The sequence below is a fragment of the Mercenaria mercenaria genome, chromosome 2, assembly GCF_021730395.1.
Source record: "Mercenaria mercenaria strain notata chromosome 2, MADL_Memer_1, whole genome shotgun sequence".
Lineage (NCBI taxonomy): Eukaryota > Metazoa > Mollusca > Bivalvia > Venerida > Veneridae > Mercenaria > Mercenaria mercenaria.
In genome coordinates, this window is record NC_069362.1 from 68,681,232 (window position 1) to 68,705,472 (window position 24,241).

At 34.5% G+C, this 24,241-nt stretch overlaps 1 protein-coding gene across 1 annotated transcript; it reads left to right on the forward strand.

Annotated features, from left to right (window-relative positions):
• The first annotated feature begins 858 nt into the window (after positions 1–858).
• On the forward strand, positions 859–18,271 carry LOC123564201 (UPF0764 protein C16orf89 homolog). Its single transcript, XM_045357579.2, has 7 exons — positions 859–1,876; positions 10,378–10,539; positions 11,057–11,213; positions 12,002–12,119; positions 13,351–13,510; positions 14,532–14,657; positions 14,921–18,271. Exons 1-7 carry the CDS (start codon positions 1,672–1,674, stop codon positions 15,097–15,099), a joined length of 1,107 nt encoding a protein of 368 aa, XP_045213514.2. The 5' UTR covers positions 859–1,671; the 3' UTR covers positions 15,100–18,271.
• Positions 18,272–24,241: the final 5,970 nt, after the last annotated feature.

Consider the following 24,241-nt stretch of genomic DNA (forward strand, 5'->3'; position numbering starts at 1 on the left):
GAATTTGGTGAATAAAACTTGAAACTAGGTTTAGACTCTCCAATGACCACACAGCTGTGTTCACAATTTTGTAGGGGTACGGACTGAGGCGTTACGTTTATTTGTGATTTTTAAACAAGAAATGGTTGAACATCCTAAAATGAAAAATGTTTAATTAATACGTAAATTAAGCATTTCAGTAAAATCTGTGAAAAGACTCTTTGGAAGCACAGCATGCATCCAGGCAATATAACAGCAGACTCGGTCTGTTTGTGATCAGAGGTAGTGGAATGTGCAACAAATAGAAAAAATGGAAAACAATTTTAAAATTTCTTGACTCTGAATGAAGTTAGAAAAAACACTTGTTATTTGTCATATAGAACATTTATGGGATACTGTCGCCTTATTTGGGTATGTAATGTTGTTTTGTTTTTTTCACCAAATGAGCGCCTGAACATTTGTAAAACTTTTATGTGTCGTAAAACCCATGAACGTAACCTGAATTTAATTTCATAGTAAAGGAAGTCCTGCTAAGTACATAAGTATATAGGAAGTTATTCTAAGTGTACAAGTAATATATACAACAACACATTATAACAAGCTCCTTAAAATGCCAATAGCAAGGTTAAAGTAACATGATAAACTGTTTACATAAAAACATCTTATAGCAAAATTGTATTGTATCAAACTAACAAAAGATCGAGATGAATAAACAGACATAATGAAAACTCATTGACAAACAATAACCTCCAATATCATAAAAAGGAAACGTGTAATACAAGTGAATTTGATCTTTCCTTTATAAACAATACTTACTAAAATATGGTCATCGAATTAGTTTTATTATAAACGAGCAATTACAGCTTTTGAATGATAGCATGTGGAATAAAATCAAATTATTTTTTTTAAATAATTATTAATGACGTCAGCGGAACGTGTTAACCTTTATCATAATTTACCTAATGCGGTATATACCGGTACCTGCAAAAGTCATACTGTTTTGCGGAAAATTAACGCTCTGAGTTTTGCGCAAATGTCACCACTGTGTTTAGTGTTATATTTCTCAGTGAGAAAAGCAATACTGTTAAACCAAACGGGTTGACAAAGTCAATATTTGTCCACCGTATACACTCAGCATTAGGTGTCATGATACTCTTTAATGTTAAATACATTTTTATTCCTAGAGCAGACTATTAAATACATTAGCAAATTATTTTACCCGATAAATCATGGCGACGCATTTAATATCACTGTAAAGGCAAAATATTAATGCTTTCGGACAATAGGGAATACCACCGCCTATTAATATGTACAGGAGTGGAATATTTGCATCTCAAACGGATTAGAAATTATTCCGGGAGTGGCGATACCACGTTAACTCCATCAAGATACTATGTGATGATGTTGACTAGTTTCCCAACGTCTTTAATTAGTAAGAGCTGTTTTCACTGGACTGACTCTCGCGAGATTCTCATCAGTATTACTTTCAACCAATCAGTGAAGAAGGATGGACTAAACGAAACTGCCTACATCATATTGTATACATGAAACTTGATAATTATTCTGGATGATTGAGGATGTTTTCTTATGGTCGGATAGTTAAAATAAGACTTTCTTCGGTATTTGTTGGATTTGTTTTCAAGATCGGGTGATATTATTTATTAAAGAAAAATACATTAGAATTGCATCGACATGAAAACATATACATTTTTGATAGTGGCTCTTACAATCAACTTCACTGTCATAAAAATAAAATGTTCAGATGTAAATGATTCAACAAAAGCCAAACGTTTATTGCATCAAACTCTCCAGTCTCTTCAGGCGAATCTGGAATTTTTGAATAGTGAGAAAGAACATGTGAATTTGGACGCCATTATTGGGACTAGGATGGTGGATGGTAAGTTAATATTTTACTTTTAGAATTTTAAATTAACTCTTTAAGTTTAAACATTGTTGCTGATTAAAGAAATATAAGTATACAACATTTAATGTGTTTGTGTTATGGTTATACGTTTTTTAAACAATTTTCAGTTACACATATTAACAATTTTCAGTCTCATTTATTAACAATTGTCAGTCACACGAAATTTGCTATCGTCGTATCTCATTTTATCATGAAAATAATTCATTTATATCACGGTTAAAAAGGATATATATGATACATGTACATGTATTACAATCGTGTAAAATTGTGAACAAATCCTTTCGCGTAAATTTGAATCTTTATTACAAGTGTTTTAATCTATCACGTTATAAAATCGTTTTGGAAAACGTCGGTAACTTGTGCCTTTTTTCTATTGTAACAATTTTCTTTTAACCGATATTTAATCATAAAGAATTGACAAACAAGTAAATGTTTCAACGTTTATGCTTCATATACTTAAAACCCCTAGGCTAATGGACATGGACGCTGACTATCTGATTGTATCCCAGTCAAGCGGGAAAAATATCTCTGTTTTTACATTTGATAGTTTGGATGAACAGTGCACGCAATCAAACTAAAACGAAATGGGTAAAATCTGTTAACATATCCCTGATTAATACTGGTCCGATTTATACTGCACGAAATTCACTAGCACAAATGAATGAAGATGGTGAAACGGAAACATTTCATTTAATCTTTTTTCATTAAGGTTATAATATATATTTCATTGAGGTTTTATCAAAACAAAACAAAGGTTTCTCGACAACCTGAGATGTGATGGGGTGACGTTGGTTATGATTACGATGACATGATACAGGAAACAATAATTATTGGTATACACGTATAATAAATAGGCGTAGTGAAAACTCATTGACAAACAATAACCTCAAATATCATAATAAGGAAAACGGTAATACAAGTGAATTTGATCTTTCCTTTATCAACAACACTTACTAACAAGAGCTGTCCGTAAGACAGCGCGCTCCACTATTCGGCGATAACAGACCTCTACTTTAAAAAGAAGATACACCAAGATATAAAGTTATATCCAGAAAGCGAAGATTGCCAAAAAACTTTAAGTATGAAAGAGGCATAATTCTGTCAAAAATACAATTTCGGGATTGTAACCACACATGCAGATGATGATAAAGAAATGTTTTTAATTTCAAGCCATTACCTTTTAAAGTACCAAAGATGTGTTTATAAACGAAGCTTTCGAAAATATTTAACATGAAAATAATTCCAAGTATAACAACTTGGTGACCTTGACTTTCGGTATAATGGGCCTGCACATACTTTGTTTGTATGCCGGACAATGTTTATTTGAAGTTACAGTAAGATATAAGCAATAGTAACAAAGATATGACAGAAAAACAAAGGTTGCCGAAAAACTTTAACCTTAAAAATACCTTAAGTATAACACCTTGGTGACCTTGACCTTGGGTATAATGGGCCTAGACCCTGCACATACTTTGTTTGTATGTTGGACAATGTTTATGTAAGTTACAGTAAGATATAAGCAATAGTAACAAAGATATGACAGAAAAAAGGTTGCCGAAAATCTTTAACCTTAAAAATAACTTAAGTATAACACCTTGGTGACCTTGACCTTGTGTATAATGGACCCAGCCCCTGCACATACTTTATTTGTATGCCGGACAATGTTTATGTTTTAGCCACATACATGTTTGGTTTTCAAAGCTCTACAGAGGCAAAAAAAAAGACAAGTGCATTCGCCTGTACCGTGCTTTTACCTCCATGAATTTATACAATAAAGAGAAGCATTTTGACATGACACCAAAACCCATACTAAATCACAATTTGTTTCTTTTTTTATTTCATATTCTCCTCAGTTCTTAGTTTGTATACTATTACATACTTAACACACTTGAATAACAACGATGAAATCATTATAATAACTTATGCTCCAAAACGTTATCGTAATGATCTAAATTTTTGCACAAGTTTCAATTAATTACTACTCTCACTAATTTACATCCGGTTGAATAAGTGCAGTTAGAAACTTAGATTCCGTTCATTATTCAAATTATTCCTTTTTTATCAAAAAGCACAAGAGCAAAAAAAAAAAAAAAAAAGAAAAAGAAAAAAGAAAAACCTCCAGAAGCCATCTCACTGATGCGATGTTTAAATAATTTTACTGAAACGTTTCTCTAATCAACTTGTTGAAACCATTTTCACTGTTAAAACAAAAAGACAAAAATCATGTGTGCAGTGGCGGGCCTAATTTTCCCTGTATAACTTCATGAAATACTTCTTCGCTTTTAGAGTAATTTGGCACAACTGTTCTCGATATGCCTGTTTGAGCTGCGAAACATAGCCCACTTGTCTTATTATTTAGTTTTATAAGAGTCAAACAGACATCCAAATGGTTTCCAAATGGGTCTTCCAAGTACAACTTCTTGTACTCTTTTCATAATTTTGACAAATATCTTATACCCAGTAGGTAACGACATAACTAAATATAGAATGACACTAGGTCTTTATTACAATTTGAGACAGAGAGTACCAAATCATATGATGAAAAACGAAATTATAAATGCAGGTTTCCTCTTCCAGATACGATCTGTTACAAGTCTAGCCAGTTTATTCTGTAGCGTCTCAAATTTTTATGACCGTTATAACATCACCAAAATAGACAAAAAAATCATTCAAAGTCATCAAACAAAATTGAAATGAAATGATATATTGTAAGATTGCTTTTGTAACTGTTACATCTGTTTTATTTAGATGAATCTTGCTGTTACGTGTTGCTGACCTGTAAATTATATAGATCATAGCATGTACTTCAAAATGTCCACAGTTTTAGAAATAAAATGAATTTCCTAAAGGACAATTTTATGGAATTTTGTGATTATATGTTAGTTTAAATATATTTTTTATTCCGAAATGCATGAAATATTTACAATACAACATTCCAGGAATTGGACAGAAAGCTATATTAGCTTACAGTTGTCCTCTCCTTCTTGATTATATGTTTTACATTTGACAACAGAATTAATCAAGAGCTTATGTCTGGATGCACACTTCATACACAGGTTGATTTCTTGTTAAGGCTTCATTTCATTTAAAACGTTTTAGAAATAAGTCTCACAAAACACGCCTCATTAAAGAGTAAGCCTTTGGGAAACTCATATAAGTCGTCAGTGATATAAATGAAGACCACCTTAATTCGCTTCATAATAAAATTCGAAATGTTCTTAATATGTACAAAATAACTAATTTATAGTAGAACCAACACGTGTATGTTATTATTTAAGAACATCTATTGATCCAACTGCAAAACAGTTTATCATATCATATTTTTCATATCGATCTGGTATTTTTGAAACAGACCGAATTACAAGCTATCATCATGCCACATGTGCCCAAAATTGATGTAAACTAAAATAAGCATCGTGTTTGAACAACAAAACATGCCGAGTTCAATAAATTAAATGACGGTATACAATCAGCAGAATGGTTTGTCTTCTAAATAATCCAATCGCCGAAGCTTGAAGTTATGTCATTAGCAAATCCTGTTTTAATGGTAGGTCGTAGTGGTAAGCTACGGTATAACAATGAAATACCTGGAATATTGATAATATGACAGATTAAAACAAAAGATCACGCAGTGAGATACAAATTCAGACATTTTTTTTTCGAGCTCCAGATGAATTTTATTATAGTGGACGCAACTTGACCCCGATGGTTGACCTTTGCATTATAATACATAATAAGGCACAACCTATTATTGAAAAGGAGTGTACGTAAAACACGAGCTGCACGAGAAAAAGGAAATATAATTTTGTGTAAATATAAATTAGTGTATTGGAAAGTTTTAATTGATCAAATGAAAGTACATATACTTTGATACTGCACTGTATACAAACTAATTCCATATAAATATACACGGCTACCCTAAACACCCTTGATTTCTATAATGAAATAACCGATATGAATAATCAGCCTAAGGTCAACCATCGCGGTCAAGTTGCGTCTACTATAATTGTAGTGTATTTTCAGTAAACTTACTCTTCCTGAATCGAGAAATATACTACTAGCAACAAGGAGCAGTTATCAATTTATTTGACTTTTATCCAGTTTTAAATAAAGATACAATTAATGCACGAATCTGAAGCAGATCATTAGACGTAATTTATTACACGAGCGTCTTCCGGCACGAGGGATACCTGATGGGTTTGAAGAACAAGAAATAAAGTTTATACTACGAAAAACGTGCCTCTGAAATAATTTTAAAATTTTCAACTTACTAATTAATACTACCAACAAATATTTAGAAAAACATGTTGAGGAAACTTCCTAAGTAAGTAGAGCTGGTACTCTATAAAATTTGAATGCCCGCATGTCAAACCGGTCCCTGATCAAACCATGTATCATTCTAAAAACTTTATATACAAAATATTTTTGAGAAAAAAAAAACAACAACAAAAAACAAACAACATTTATTTATTCATTTTGCATAAATGCAAAATTTGCATTCACAGACATACATGCAAATGAAAACAAGAACTACATAGAATCATGATGGGAATATGGAAAACTCATTCGACGAACAATTTCTTCGCTTGAAAATGTACAAATGTACACGTGGGATAAATTTGCAATTTGCATCCATGTCTTCCATTTATTGTAACATGATCCAGCTATTAGAAATGTCAGCCAGCTACCATTCTAATCAATCTATTAGCTGTATTTCTAGCAACCTCTCTAATATCACTTACATATTTCACACCAGGCTTCCCTCATTATTTCTGTTCATCACCAAGAGAACATAAGATTGTTTTATATGGTATCGTCTTTAGAGTATTCTCTTTTAATGCACACTGGATCAATTATATCACATCTCTCCACATTTTCTTGAATTGTGCTCAGATTTGTGATATACTGTCACATAGGAGAATGAGACACATTTGTACTAAGACAATACAAAACCACAGGTTTTGCCAATCCGGCACCTTTATCTAACCAAGGTCTGAACAAAACGAATTCATTGTTTCCAATACTAGAGATAGATCTATACTTTAATTAATGTAGCTAAGGGGAAAAGTACTAGTGTACTTTAAAAGCATGGACGCTGAAAGAAGACGATAAGGAGCGACAACTAAATGCGATGCTGCTATATATAATTCCACGACTGACAAAACTAGCAACATTCGGCAACCATAAATAACATATCATATTTAATTGAATTCCAGTTCATGAATATTCATTATAAGAAAAAAAAATGAAAATGATTTTTGCAGTTTTCAAGGAAACTATTAAAGTGGAATTATACGCATTTTTCAAGTAAAAATACAGCACAAATAGATATGTGTGTAAAAAGGGTGGAGGAAATTATAGTTTTTAACCCAGTATACCAAACTTTTCCTGTTACCATTACGCAATAATAACTTTTTAAATATGACTTTTCTTATTTTGACTGGGGCAGTCTTTTTAAGAAAAGTCAAACTGCTTGCAGGAGTTGCTTCCCTTCAGCCTCAGAAATCTCTACTTATAGGTAAGGGAGATCATTGCGTACAAGACTGAAGAAATGAACTATTTTTTATTAGTCCGATTTCTTCATTTCTAAAGCATCACTTTCAAATACTTATGCGGCATTATTGTTAATTAAACACATTTAAATGCACAGCAACCGAAAACTTGCTTTTATAAAACATTCACCAAAAACACACTACGTGCTGTAAGATGCGCATAATGCCACTTTAAACTGTTCAATTTTTTACACTTTTTAACATTTTTTTATTAAAAGGCAATTTAAGTTGTTTTGTATAGATACGCTGTCTTCTGAAAAGTTATTGAGTACATATATTCATGGCACAAAAGGCGTGCTTTTATATAAATTTACAAGAGCATATTTGGGTCTTGTATAACCAATGTAGAAGGGATTCGCATGGCGGGAATATATTTTTACACTATCCATTGCGGAGGTTAAGAATGACTTTCGGTGCATCATTTACCGCTAGAACTCCCCATCGGTGTTTTCTATATACTGACCGCTTAAAGACGGTGCAACACTATCTTTCCCTTTTAGTGTTTTTATTGTTGTCTATATGGTTTTCGTTTTATGAATTTCTGTGCATATTTTTGTGATTTCATATACACTTAGCTGTAGGGTTTTGTATAAGGGGGCTGCGTTCTTTGAACGTGACTGTTTATTTTATATCCTTGTTTGTTTGAAGTATTTGACGACGTCCCCTTGACCAATTACTTTAATATTTCTGTTTAGTTAATTCATATAACATTTGCTAGATTGGTGATGTTTTGTTTTATTGCTATATTCTGTACAACATTTTTATGCCCCCGAAGGGAGGCATATAGTTTTTGAACCGTCTGTCCGTCTGTCAGTCTGTCGGTCTGTCAGTCTGTCAGTCTGTCCGCAATTTTCGTGTCCGGTCCATATCTTTGTCATCGATGGATGGATTTTCAAATAACTTGGCATGAATGTGTACCACAGTAAGACGACGTGTCGCGCGCAAGACCCAGGTCCGTAGCTCAAAGGTCAAGGTCACACTTGGACATTAAAGGATAGTGCATTGATGGGCGTGTCCGGTCCATATCTTTGTCATCAATGGATGGATTTTCAAATAACTTGGCATGAATGTGTACCACAGTAAGACGACGTGTCGCGCGCAAGACCCAGGTCCGTAGCTCAAAGGTCAAGGTCACACTTAGACATTAAAGGATAGTGCATTGATGGGCGTGTCCGGTCCATATCTTTGTCATCGATGGATGGATTCTCAAATAGCTTGGCATGAATGTGTACCACAGTAAGACGACGTGTCGCACGCAAGACCCAGGTCCGTAGCTCAAAGGTCAAGGTCACACTTAGACTTTAAAGGATAGTGCATTGATGGGCGTGTCCGGTCCATATCTTTGTCATCGATGGATGGATTCTCAAATAGCTTGGCATGAATGTGTACCACAGTAAGACGACGTGTCGCACGCAAGACCCAGGTCCGTAGCTCAAAGGTCAAGGTCACACTTGGACATTAAAGGATAGTGCATTGATGGGCGTGTCCGGTCCATATCTTTGTCATCAATGGATGGATTTTCAAATAACTTGGCATGAATGTGTACCACAGTAAGACGACGTGTCGCGCGCAAGACCCAGGTCCGTAGCTCAAAGGTCAAGGTCACACTTAGACATTAAAGGATAGTGCATTGATGGGCGTGTCCGGTCCATATCTTTGTCATCGATGGATGGATTCTTAAATAGCTTGGCATGAATGTGTACCACAGTAAGACGACGTGTCGCACGCAAGACCCAGGTCCGTAGCTCAAAGGTCAAGGTCACACTTAGACTTTAAAGGATAGTGCATTGATGGGCGTGTCCGGTCCATATCTTTGTCAACCATGGATGGATTTTCAAATAACTTGGCATGAATGTGTACCACAGTAAGACGACGTGTCGCGCGCAAGACCCAGGACCGTAGCTCAAAGGTCAAGGTCACACTTAAGACGTTAAAGGTCATTTTTCATGATAGTGCATTGATGGGCGTGTCCGGTCCATATCTTTGTCATTCATGCATGGATTTTAAAATAACTATGCATGAATGTGTGACACAGTAAGACTACGTGTCACGCGCAAGACCCAGCTCCGTAGGTCAAAGGTCCTAAACTCTAACATCGGCCATAACTACTCATTCAAAGTGCCATCGGGGGCATATGTCATCCTATGGAGACAGCTCTTGTTTGAACATGTATTCGTAATGAAAATATTGATATATAAATGTTGTATGATATAATAATAACATAACAATATAAAATGATAAAATAATGACGGTGATGCTGATTTTTGTAATAGTAATCTGCATAGCCTTTCCTTTGTTTCCCTTTTGAAATACGTATAACACAAAATTGGTATTCGTGTGAAACTAATTTTCTTCTATTAATAGTCCTGCTTCTCTCATACCATTGTTTGTCAAACCACTCATGGATGAAATTGGTTGTCACAACAGTTTGAATTACTGAAATATCTACCTTGTAGAAAGAAAAATGCAATTCTTCCTTTTTGTTCTTAATTTTTGTCTCTTTACTAGTCAACAGAAAAATAGACTTTATTCAGCTGTAAGATACGAGAATGTTTTGTTTTGTTTTGTTGGGCTTAAAGTCGCACCGACACAATTATTGGTCATATGGCAACTTTCCAGCTTTTATGGTGGATGAAGACCCCAGGTGCCCCTCCGAGCACTATTTCATCACGGGCGGGCACCTGGGTAGAACCACCGACCTTCCGTTAGCCAGCTGGATAGCTGCCTCATACGAAGAATTCAACGCCCCAAGTGAGGCTCGAACCCATATCGGTGAGGGGCAAGCAAGATATTAAAAGTGTTCGCAATGTTAGATTACACAAAAGTCTTATGTTATATGTTGATAAATGCAAATATGTGTTTATAAAAAGTTGTTTAAACCAAGTTTATTGTTTAGTCTACATTACATTCTTATATTTTCAGGTACTCTGAAAGTCCTTCTGTACCACATTGATCATGATCTTGAATCATGGCCAATAGATGGCGCTACACTCCAAGTTATCCGGCAACTTCAAGCTCTGGCAAAAGATATTAGCAACACAGCTCAAGCATATGTCGAGGCATCTGACCCTGTATATTATAAACGTAAGAATACTATTTGTTTCGATGGAACAGAACTATCTTATATTGGCATGCAAGTTAAAAGTTGAAATTCCTATTAGCGCCCATCTAGAAGTAGTATTAGTTTGCCTTTAAACAGTGTCGTGTATAAATTATTTGCAGCAACACTAATTTTATAACCATGACGACAACATGGAAAAGCAGTGCAATTACAACATAAATGCAGTATTTCAACCTAAAGTATTATGTAAGGAAGTAGCGAAATAAGCGATTGCATCAATAAGGAACTTATAATTATTATAAAAGGCAAATATTTTTCCAAGCAATTGTGGTGCTGTACTTTGGTATAATTTTTCTTGACCTGCAAATTAGTTATAATTAAACTGGGGGTTATTTCGTTAGATTACCTGGCTGTTGAACGTCACATATAATGAGTGACTGTATCTAATATCATTTGAACCTCATCTAAACTAGCCATCTGGGTATATTTAGGTATCTGGGATCACTATTATATATAAAACAACCTGACATGATGTTGCAGGACTAGGAATGCTTTTACATGAAGATTTTTGGACATTGGACTTTGCAAGCAAGGATTTCTCTCCAGAGGATTTCTACAATGCATGGATACCGAAGAAAGGGGAGGCAATGCGAGAAGAAGAATCAGATAACTGCATTACTGAAATACTGGGAACTGGGTAACATAGTTGAGAGGGAAGGAGTGTGTATGCGTGTGCGTATGTTTGTGTGTGTGTGTGTGTGTGAGAGAGAGAGAGAGAGATAGTGCTTTGTCAGTAACAATGCTTTCGTTAAAGAAAAAAAACTCGGTACTTATTGCATTGCATGCAGTCGCAGATTTAGACCAAAGCATAGTCAGGGTCAAGCTATTTACACTCCAGTAATAACCAGAACATTTATTTTGTCCTAAGCAGAAAAGGACGTTACTTTTATGACCAGACAGTTAAATAGTGTTATTTTTTGAAGTCAGAATGACCTTTCTGACAGGGGTTATACTGTGGTTTGTAAACAACAGACCAATGATTTCGACACTAAGTACAAAATAGCTTTACTCATTACCAGAATGCATATTGTTGGTACTGATATATGTATCAAGGAAGAAATATTAAAGTTATTTAGGATTTCTATTGTGGCTTTAGATAATCGAACTTATTGAGCACTAGTTTTTCTGTGATCGATTAAATATGAAACCGAAGCAGACGTCCAGTCATATACAAGTATCACCTACTTTACTAAAACAGTTTATTACTTTAACGTCTGTAAATAACTGACACTTTATCCACGTTTTTAGAAACATCCCAGAGGATAAATATTCTACCTAGGAAGTACGTCTTTATACAACTTTTAATTTGTTATATATTGTGATTTACTTTGTTAACAATACATGTACTGTTGTTGACGGCGTTCCTGTGAATATTGGCTATTTATTCATTAATTCATACTGATGATTTACATTGATATATTTCAGACCAAATACTAAGGCAAAATGTCACATATCATCTGAGTGTTGGAGAAAGATGACACAGATGGGATACAATGGTTACTCACTAACACACGAAACCTTCTATCTGATGATAGGCTATCAGGCATGTTACACATCCATTCAATATTGCCTTTACATCTCTTTCGGTAGCAATTCATGTAAACTGTATTGGCTAAAAGACTGCTGGTGTGTGACAATTAGTTAAATCATTACCACGATCCTTTAAGCAGGATAAAAAGCAACCAAGCAAAATACTAGTAGTAGAACAATATTAGATTGTTCAACACCCCTTCTGCCCCTAGCACCCAAGGGTCATAATTAAAATACCAGTGAAACTGTCCATATTCGAACAATATAAGCTACTTTTCAGAAGTAATTAATTCAGTGTAACTTTATAATAAACTAAACTTCTATATAAATTCTAATGTTTTGCAATACAGAAATTACACGCGGCATAGTCTTTTGCATTCAGATGATCTCCGGTCCCATAGCGGGCGTATATTTGCATGCGATAGTTTTGTACCAGCGATAGTTAATGCCATTCGACAGGCCTCATGGGATTAGCATTTTATCTCTAGAAAAGCCTTAAAAGCCCGCAGATAGGGACATATTCTTGTCATTGCATTCCAAAGGATCAAATAAATCTGCCATTATAATGGTATCTTACTCGGTGTAGAAAATCTTTAATTTTGTTTAGCGTTTCTCAGAGTCTTACAGCATGGGATAGAAATTAATTTTGTAAAAGTTCATTTACAGTTTGACTTAAATTCTATCTTCGTCATTTAAAAAACAGTTTTGGGCATAATCGAAATGTTTAATTGACTCTGTTAATGAAAGGTAATAGGAAGTTCAACAACCTTCAGGCCTCAGCGGAATTCTTTTAAATAGATAATGAATGGAATCCATATATAATCCACATGCTGATCTTCTTTGGCGAGACAGTGCAACGGAAAATATTATATATTAATATAAACCGACATTTTTCCAGATTAAATATGACATTAAAGATGTTGAGTTTGACCATCTTGCATCTTTTTACTTAGGATTACATGTCTAAATAAAGTTCTATCAAACATTCTGCAATTGTTCGGTCTAACAAAGCGGATTTTTTTTTCAAGCTAAACAACCGTGATATGTTTTTGCATTGAGGAACTTAGTTGGTAATGTAATTATAATTAGTTAGTTTTTTATAAGAAACAAATCAGACACGGAAAGCAAGGAAATCATTAGTGTTAGATTCTGAATATCACTACAACCTCATAAATTGCAAATTTCATAGTGGTTATTGAACACGTACTTCTTTATATTAATCGCTACTTCATTTTGTTTTGTAGATGGGATGTCAGGAAGAAATGAACCAACAACGAATGCTTTTAAATCAACCACCGCCAGCAGATTTGGCGAAAAACTTTTGTGCCGCAACGTACTTGGAGGCCTTACAAATAGAAAAGAAGAACTTTCCGGAACTAAGGAGAGACTTATTTATGGAGCAAGGTATATACTTTCATCCGTAAATTGCCGGGGAACACTGCAAAGTGCCATATTATAATGATTTTTCATATTTCCTCTGGTCATAATATTTTAAATAATTCAGTTTTACTTGATAATGATAAAACATATAACTGTGGTGTCCATGAATATTTTTTGCCTTTATCTTTTTATCAGTAAATATTGTGTATCTAAAGCACGATTAGATCTCTTCAAATATTTCTAAATGTACAAAACAAATCTATATAAGAATACTGGGAAAGGCAGCTTCAGTGCAATTGTATTTATTACTATTTTGTTTTTATCTATGAGCAAGGATGTATGCATTACTGCCTTTAATAAAATTATCGTTTCATAAACAGTATTTTAACTTGTGTACATTATCTATGGAAACAGTCTGATGCCAAATAAATATTTTTTTCTGTAACTGATGTTCTCCTTTTTTATAAGTTAGTAAAAGAGTAGGGCTCTGGACGATTATTATATACCATTTCGTTAAATTTGGTTTGGGATAGCAAACTTGCGAAATAGTCGATCAGAAAAGGCTCAAGATATGACATCAGACACATTTAAATATAATTTTCTTAAATTTTATGGGTTCCCTGCGGTTTAGGACGTGCCTCTATGGACTGAAAGCAATGGTTTGTCATTAATAAGCTTTTGATGTTTTTGCATATGTAAGTTGAAATTTGATGATGAAATGAGACAATTTGCCAAACGAATATTGTAATGAACTATACATAGTTATAATGTAAACTCGACTGAAACGGGCTTACATGAAAACTTAACACTAAGGTCGCGGATTCAAGTATCAAACACCATTTTCCTTCACTCATTTCAAAAGCTTAAGTAGCTTATTTACAGATTATTTCATTGTAAATTATCACCTAAATTAACCATACTTACTTCACTACCATATCCCTTAGTGATAGTACAAATGAAATGAAATGAAAAGTAGTTGAAGTGACTCTGTAGGCAAGTCGGGGGCTTACCCTTCCTGTTTATGTAGTCTGTTCTATGCTTTCAGCGGCCTTATGTGGATCTATGGGTTATCGATGGTTTTTCTCCCCAGAATGGCTGGAGACCATCATCAGCTGGCAAGACAAACAAACAGGCTGCTACAAGGGGAAAACTATTCGTGAAAGTGATGTCGGTAAGTGCCTGCAGCTCATCTAAATGTGGAATGTAAATGGGTGGATAAGAAATATTTAACATATCGGGAACTTTTGCTTCCAATTACTCTTTGCAAATGTTTATTTCTGATTGAGATGTTAGTACCAGGAGCGCGATTGACACCACTGGGGACACACGAGACATGTAGTAATGATTGCGACTGAAATAATGAGCACCATGATATATCTATTCAACAATATATAACGTTTTATAACTTTTTTTCTTTGTTTATCATTTCCATAGATATGCGACCAAGTGCTGGGACATCTTCAAACTTGCGAGTGAAACGAGAAGAGCGCGTTCTTGCAAACGGATGTTTGAGTCATACAACTGCTGTGGCGGCCGGTGCCTTAGCAATGTATGTGAGATATATAGCTGAATACCAACAGATGGTCTTCGAACAAAACCAGATATTCAGTTGAAGGAATTCTTGTATTACTGATTCCTGATGATGATTCTTGCAATTTACAATTCATGCACATTTGAGAACTCAGAACGAGACAAATTTAAACATTTTAGTATCAACCATAAAATAGACGAAAGAGATGATATATAATTTCTGTTTACTTTCAAGGCTGTATACTTAACTATATATGGAATAATACTGAAGATGAAAATGTTTGTGTCGATCAATATTTTAAATGTTAAAGAAATGGAAACAATACTACCAATAAATTTTGTACTTAACCTAAAAGGAAATAAATACCGTTTTTTTATCATACAATTTCTAAATGAAAATTGACAGTTTTAAGTGCAAACAGTAAAGGCTTCACAAATAAAAAGAGAATACTGTGGAGAGATAATGTAAAACATTTGAAGTAATCAACATGCAATTTTTCTGTATGTTTAATTAACAAACGTTTCAATGATCGGCTTCGTTACCACCCACGGGCTTATCGCAATATCACTAGCATTGTGCTGTTGTTTCATTTTTTGCTTTGTTTATCTTCTGATTTAAGTTTTATTTAGGTTATATTTTTGCCTGTTGTTCTTTTATTACCTACAAATTTCAACAATTGATGACGTTTTACACATCGCTTTTACGACGATAACATTCATCATGGCTTTCATGACATTACTACAGTAAGATGATATTAAGGTAGCATCTGATAGAAATGTTGAACAATCCGTTAAAACAAATAAAACATTGGTCATGCCACTCGAATGAGTAAGAAAATATAACTATATTAGAAATTCTTTAAAACTGTGCAAGAATGTTCAGAGAGCTGTGACAATTTATATTGGATTAATACTGCACGGAATCTGCTAGCATAAGCGAATGAAAAAACTCTTATCTAATCGCATGTTGTAAATGTAAATTAAGCTGACGCCTTAATTGACATTGTATTTAATGTTATAACTTTTAACAAAAAGAAGTGATTATTCATTTAATTGTTTCGATAATATTTTCTTTGAAATTATTTCTTTGGGTAATTTTAGGTAAACATCAGCAAAACGTTTAGAGCAAGATGAGAGTGCACTTGACAATAAGGAAATTTTTGAAATTAGCAACCAATAAGATGATGAAAATGCTGATGTTGATCATTGTAATAGTACTAACAGTAAAGGTGACTGTGATTATTGCCAGCATTATCACACGACTGGCAGTTTAACAAGTGCATGATTGCAAACAGGTGTTGAATTCAAGTTGAATATCAGATATGTCAAAATTCACACTTTGCTCTCCGAATATGAACACGTGTCGCAGAAAACAATAGCAGTTAGACACTAGGTAGTCAAGTATCTTTTTTCTCGATGTAATGTGTACTACAATTTGAAAACGCGTGCTTCGAAACGGCAGAAATGTACCCAAATTACACTTAAGGACTGAAAACGCCTCGTCCGTATATAAAATAATTTCATTCTTGCAACTTGTATTCAGACATTTTAATATTTCATTTATTATCATTCTTTTAATCAGATTAAATACGGTGGTTTCTTTTGTGATATTTGACCTTTGTCACATGTGCACGCGTAGCTCGTGCTGCAATTCATGGCAAACGAAATTCGCTTTTACAAACATTAAATGTTAATATATGTTGGAGCCATAATTAACTTGTGAACAACATTTTCCTAAATGTCCCGACAATGAATTTAAGGAATATTCATTTAAATCAGTATTGACTTTAATTTTTCTCAAAAGAACACTTCGTCAACCCTTTAAGCGCCATCCAGTTATGAGACAGCTACGACTGTAGTGTTTACATTTGAGACCAGACCAAAACGTGAACGTTTTAGATTACGTCAACGTCTTAAAGCTTAACCTTTTATCATTTGAATATCTGGCCAGTTAATACATGTTTTAAATTAAATGATGAAATGGATATCCGATCTCTAAAGCTTCTTGTTTAAGTTTCTTGTTTAAGATGGGTAGTCGACGAAATTCCCCAACTGGAATGGATTGAATAACTTATTTCCAGCCGAGCCCACGGCAGGCGTCATATTTACCTCCCCAGCGTAAGGTCTAGGCCGATATTGCTGGAAACAGTACCAATTAAGTATATCACCCAGCAATGAATACTAGTCGGGATATCAGCCGCGACCGGGAATCGAACCCGGACTGCTGGCGTTGAAGTCCAAACTGCTTACCACTGCGCCACTGTCTCCACTGATCTCTATATATCCGAAAAAACACTAGTTGGAATACAAGCTTCATAGATGGCAGTCACGCTTCGTTGAACACAGAAAATAAAACCTTTTGTTTATAACGCACATTTTATGAATATATGCATAACGAATTTCTTCTTGGAACACTTTTCTAAATATATAAAGTGGGCGTTTTTAAAAGTCTACCGTATTTAAATTTGTGCGAAATTCGTTTAATATTACGTGAGTTTCTTCAAAGTCTAGTTGACTTTTGTTGTCACTTGATGGCTTTAGAGTATTTGCAAAACCAAACTGCTTTGGATCAAATAATGAGAAATATGATTAAAGCTTGAACGTGTTTATTTTCCTGTTCATTCACCAAAATCTTGACAATTCAATTAAGGCTCTTTGCACACCACATATCATTTTCTTTGGCAATCGTTATTATAAGGTTACATACAGATGAGGTTGCCATAAAACTTAAGCATAGTGAGAAACCAGCAATGAACATCTATGCTAGTTGAATATATATCATTTTACTTTAGTTTTCAATTTACTTCTGCAGATGAAACCCTAAACATTTACACTTAGACAGATCTGTTATATAGACACTGACAAATAGTTTGCGTCGATACAGAATGTAGACTACAACCGATCTCCTTTACAAAGCAATTTACCGTAGTGAAGGCGTCTTAAGGTAGTTTTCCTCAAATAACCCAAAATATATCAATTATTTGATCACGGCCATTTTCATAATCAAATCTGACCAAATTGAGCAAAATATTGTTGTTCATTTGCTCAAGTGATATGTAAAATTTTCTCAAACGAGGTGATAAAGAAATATCAAATGCAAAATCTAATACGAAACTACACTGAGAAATGAAAAAACATATTTATTTAACATGTTAAATATTTGGATCTAGCTTGGAAATGTGCCAGCTTCTAAAACAATTCCAAATAATTCGAAATATTGCAAATTTTATTTCTGAATTAAAAGTTTAAAACATTTACACGAATTTGTCATTGTTTTTAGTTGTTCGGATAAGCTTACACATGTTTCATGTTCAGTTTCTTTATTGTTTAGTTTTGTATAAGTCAATCTCCGACTTCCAAATGGTTCCCTTTTTGATGGTCCAAAGCGGCTTCGCCAAATACCATCATCTGCGTAGCTCTTTACATTTTCCCCAGTAGGCAATCACATAAACGTATCGAGCGGAAATAGAGCCATACAAAAACCACAGCCCTCAGCGCGCGTAAATGCTTAAACTAGCACACATAGACACACAATGACATGGACATCCAGCTACAATTCTAACAAATCTATCGGCCATGTTTGAAGCAACCTTTCTTATATCATTTACCTACTTCACCTCAAGCTTCCCTCATTATTTCTGTTCGTCATCAAGAGAACATCAGATTGTTTTATATGGCATCTTATCTAGCATATTCCCAAATATCTCACATCTGTTCACATTTACCCATGTTTGGCTGAGATGAGTCATATACTGTCACATAGAGAACATACAGAATTTGATAAAAAAAAAATAGTTCGGCTGAAACAATACCTTTATCTAACCTAGTTATACACAGAATGGCATATTGAACTGAATACCCGAGAAGACTATTACTTGAATAAAAACATCTTTAAAACTTTCCGTAATTTTATGCTTTGATGCATTAACAAAACTAGCAGCATTCCCCAAAGGTTTGAGATGTTTAGGAGCAGGATCAGTTGCTGAATAACTCCCATACAGTTACTCAGCGCGACGGTATTCTTAATCAAATTATATAGAATTTAGCCGACCTCGCGGAATGAATGCTGCTTCTATCCACAAAAGTCAGCTACCATTAAATTACATTTGATTATGGCTGTTCATGCACATAATTATTTTCAAATCAAAATGAAATTGATTTTAAGTTTGTGATGCCGACGTAAATAAAGGCATTGATAGAAACGATAAACAAATTAATCTGACACAGTCCGTCAACAAAATCAGTATTAATTAAACACACTGATAATGAAAGAAGATATAAGAAGGAACAACAGCATTTAGATGAATCTGTAACACATTTTTATACTGTCCGGTAACTTCGAACATGCTTGGTATTAGGGGCGAGGTTTCGTGTACGATTAAGTGGTTTAGTTTAGTTAAAGCATATTCCAAAAAGGAAGGCTTACACATTAATATTTTGCCATGTAAGAATAGAAAATACGTCTTGCGGAACTCTCATGTTTCGCGGTCAATTTATTTCTAAGCATAAGATAATGTTGAAATAATAACGGGATTAGAAAAAAACTAAATTTATCAAGAAAATGTCGTGCCAGAGTCGTCGTTATTTGTTGCTGAAAACATAAGGACAAAATGGGCTAATAAATGATGTTATGAGTGTCCAAGTATAAAGTATATATTTGGTAGCGGTATTGAAAATTTAGTGATTTATTACAGCGGGAAAAGGTTGTCTCACTGAAAGTATTTGACCTTTAATAATTTATTTCTGTCCGGTATGTAGGCATGGGCGCGTTTCATGAGAATTCATAAGGTTTGTCTTATGTCCACGTTTAAGTGTGATCCCGAGATATCTACCTGTAAATGGTCAGAGAGAAATAAACGAGAAAATATCACTATTGTTGTATACCTTTATTGTGGTTTTGAAACAGGAAACTATCGTGAATTCAGTTGTAATGATCGATTAAATATTAGGTCCAAGTAGAATTACAATCATGTGATACCAAGTTTACCCAAACAGGGTAGCCTGACATTTGCAAATAACTGACGCTATCAACATCCTGGCGGACAAATATTCTACCCAGTGGTTAGGTTTATATTGATATTTTAATTTGCGATATATAGTGTAATATAATAACTGTTGTTGACGGCATCGGTGTGAATATTGTTTTTTTCTTTCATTTATTCATTAATTAACACTTATGATGTGATGTCAAATACTCATGTAAAATGTCACCAGACTGAATGAGGAAGATAACCTGGATTGGTTACAATGATTACTCTCTGCCACATGAAACCAGTATGATGATAGTATTAGAAGCCCATTCTATATTCAACAGCAATCAACCATAACGGTATTCTGTTAGGGTATATCTTCAAGTTACTTTTTGTCAATAGGTGACACCGAAACAAAATAAAATAGAAGTGGCCTAAACGTTCAACTTCGCTCAAAGGAAATGGTGTTGATAATAAACGGAATTCCGGTACTGCTCATAATATACGAGGATTGTTCAAATATGAATGCATCTAAAACGTTATCTCGCTCAATAATGCGAAAATAACGAGGAAATTAAGATCATTGGATAGATAAACATGTTAGCTTTGCATTGATACTAACCCATTAAAATCCGTTCACTTTAGCTGTGTCTATCGCTCGCTAAACATTGACATTGCCTACTCGTGTATACTAATACAAAAATGGTTGGAAGAAGGTCAGCGTACGTCGTTGAAATACGGTCCTATATTAAGAATCGTTGTATTCTTGGCATAGGGTGTAAAGACATTTTTGATGAAATATGTTCTGTTTATGGGCATAATGAAATATTTTTTCGACAGTTATTCGTTGGTTTAAGAAATTCAAATGTGGGTTAGTTTCAATAGAAGATGCACCACATGGCCGTCTGCCGAAAACAGCAACGTCTGCCAAGACGGTTGCTAGAGTGACAGAAATAGTTGCTATTGATGCAAGATACACCGCTAGGCAAATAGCTAGTATGGTTGGCATCTCATTAGGAACAACTCATACAATTCTGAAACGTTATTTGAAAATGAGAAAGATCTGTGCTAGATGGATTCCCCATCTGTTGACAGATGAGCAGAAAAAGGCACGCTTGCAATGCGCAAAATTGTTGTTTAAACAATTTCCAAATTACAATGCACGGTCTTTCGCAAATGTCGTCACTGGTGACGAGACCTGGGTTCACTTTTTTTAGCCCAAACGAAAGATTCAAAACAAAATATGGGCAACAAAGTCTGGCAAAAGACCATGCATTGCAAAGCGGACCATTAGTGTCAAGAAGGTAATGTATGCCATATTCTTCACAACTCAGTGTCCTGCCATTCAGGTTGCTGTACCTAAAGGCAAATCCGTAAATGCGAAGTTTTACAAGACTAAAGTTCTTCGAAAACTGAAGAAATATTTCAAAACTCGAAGACCCGCAACTGGTTTGGCCAATGTCATCGCACAAGGCGTCTGTTGTACAAGACTTTCTGAAGCAGGAAAATGTTGTTGTGCTCCCTCACCCTCCTTATTCGCCTGACCTTGCCCCGTGTGACTTCTTTTTGTTCAGTGCAAACACCTCGGTTCTGCAATATTCCAGTGTCTCCATAGTATACCTAGAAAAGACTATGAAAATGCCTTCAAGGATTGGATTAAAAGACTGAAACTTTGCATATCTGTTGGAGGTGAATACTTCGAGGGGACCAAATAAAATGTATAAAATTAAAGTCTTGAATACCATATTAATCTAAATAAACAGTGTAATCTTTAATAAATTTATAAGATTAAATCTATTGGAAGCAAAATTTGTTATATGATGTAATGTCCAACACCCCTCGCTATATATTATTCAGAAATATTCAAATAAATTGCGTGATACCAAAGGACCAAAAAAGTAACAACACTAAATCCAAGTACTATGGTTATTTTTACAGAGCCACACGGCATTTACAAACTGCTTTTGTGATAGGGAATTCAATCAATAGGAAGATCTGTCAAGTGTATAGAATGCAACCAAGCAAAATAATACCATACTCGGTATGATTTAGTCTAAGTCAGAACAGACTCAGTTTGATTTAGTTTGTTCATAAAAGACAATAAAATGTCTAACATACTTTATATACCCAGCACTCTATGTTTCATGTGATACAAAGTTTGAGTAATAGTTTTTACATTTGAAGAAGGTTTTCCGTTTTGAAGAAGAAACTGATTTATTAGAACTTCAGCAACTCAGATTTTTATTTAAAATCTCATATCAATTAACCCTCGCCTTGTCCATCTATCAATTTGACAGTACCATTAACTGTAAAAAGGGGCGTTTACGAAAACGATACTGACTGAATGGCGAACAGCACAGATGTGCAGGGTGATCATGGTCTACACTGGTCGCAAAGGCAGAATCATTTGTGTCCAGCATGAGAAGGGTTAAAACAGCAGTCTATACTTCACACAATCTTATTCATGCAGATAATTCCAGGTCCCGCAGCGACCGTATATCTAAATGAGACAATGTTATAACCATACTACAGGTTTCATGGTATTAGGAGGTAGTTTCTTATCTCGATTAAAGCCTTTAAAGCCCAGATAGAAAATTGAAATGGAACGGATCAAATAAATCTGAGGCCATTATTATGGTATTGGAGACACAAACCTTCTTGCGCAGTAAATCTTCATTTTTAATTAGCTTGTCTGGCTGATGCGCTGTGTTTCTATATCAAATTTGAAGTATCTTCGAAGCATTTGTAGAATAATTTTAGAAGTAATCTTTCGTTATGTAAAAAAAAAAAAGTACGGATCCGTCTTGCTGAAACAACTGGCGTAAATTGTTGACGGAATAAATTTGCTCTAGCGTTGTTATCACATATGACAGCGCTGCTATGTTAATCAAACACGCCCCTGACTAAAGATGAAAAACAATCAATTTCGCAAATTTACTATGAAATTAAAGATGTTGAGATGGATAATTTTACTAAGTTTTTCATTAATATCTAAAATTATATCAAACATGATCTGATTTTCCGGTCTTATGAAAGCGCAAGTTTTTTCAAATTAACAATTGCTTCTACCTTTTGATTTTTTACTTTATTTAACTGGAAACAAATGTTATTCTAACAAAGTGGTACATAAAGTGTAAAGATAAATTATATCCTTTTGACAGTTTGACATTTGACAGTAATACATGAAAACGGTCTCGATGTCTTCAAATCAATGCATGCTTTCATGATTGATCTACAAAGGCATTTTGACAGCCGAGGAAGGGCTTATCGCGTTATCACTAGCATTTTGTTGTTGTATTGTTTTCTAGTTATATTCTGAAAGACATGAGCAAAAAAAAAAAAAAAGAATTATTATGTCTATGATATGTTTGCCTGTTATTCCTAGATCTTCAGTCGTCTGCAATTTTTAACATTTTATGACCATTTACAAATTATTTCTAAGACGATAAAATTAATCATGATATTTCTACAATGCGGTAGACAATGTTAAGGGTATAAAGCAAATACTTTACACAAAGATGTGCTGAAATATGTATTGAATAAACATGCTACTCACCTTATATAAAGGGGACTGACTTAGAATAATTTCTCCATCACAGCTATGGATTCTAAAAAGGATAATAGGTAAGGGTAGATTTCTCGGAAGCACAGGCACTAAAAACACAGCCTCAGAGCAACGCATTTGCAAATTAGGCCCACAACAAAAAGAAGCTGTGACGGAAAAATATTACAGACGGGTTGCTTCAAAAATCCAACAAGTACATTTAAATTTTATGCAAAGTATAGATAGAGGGGAGGAAGGGGGTAAGGGATAGAAAGTGGGTGGGGGAGGAGGTTGAAGGGGAAAGTAGAACAAGGATGAATATACAAAAGGAATGCTACGTTCCTTAATCACAGTTACACTACAACGTAAACCACAATAGCGCAGACATTCATGTACACACACAACCACACACAACTAACCAACATAAATAAACAGACAAGTAAGTTACAACAACACTGTAGAGCACCGCTTTAGACACCCAAGCACACATATAAGTAGAAAAAAACAATCGTGTACCGCCTTAGGATTTCGGCAGCCAAAATAAACGAACTCATAGTAAAGGGAGATGGGGTGCCAAAGCAAGGGAGCGCAATTGCAAGGGGAAAGGATGGGGGCAATAGGGGGAGTGAGGAGAAGGAGGAAAAAGCGCTAATAATAAACAAGGCAATATACGCAACACTAAATACAAGACAGACAGAAAACCAATTGAAA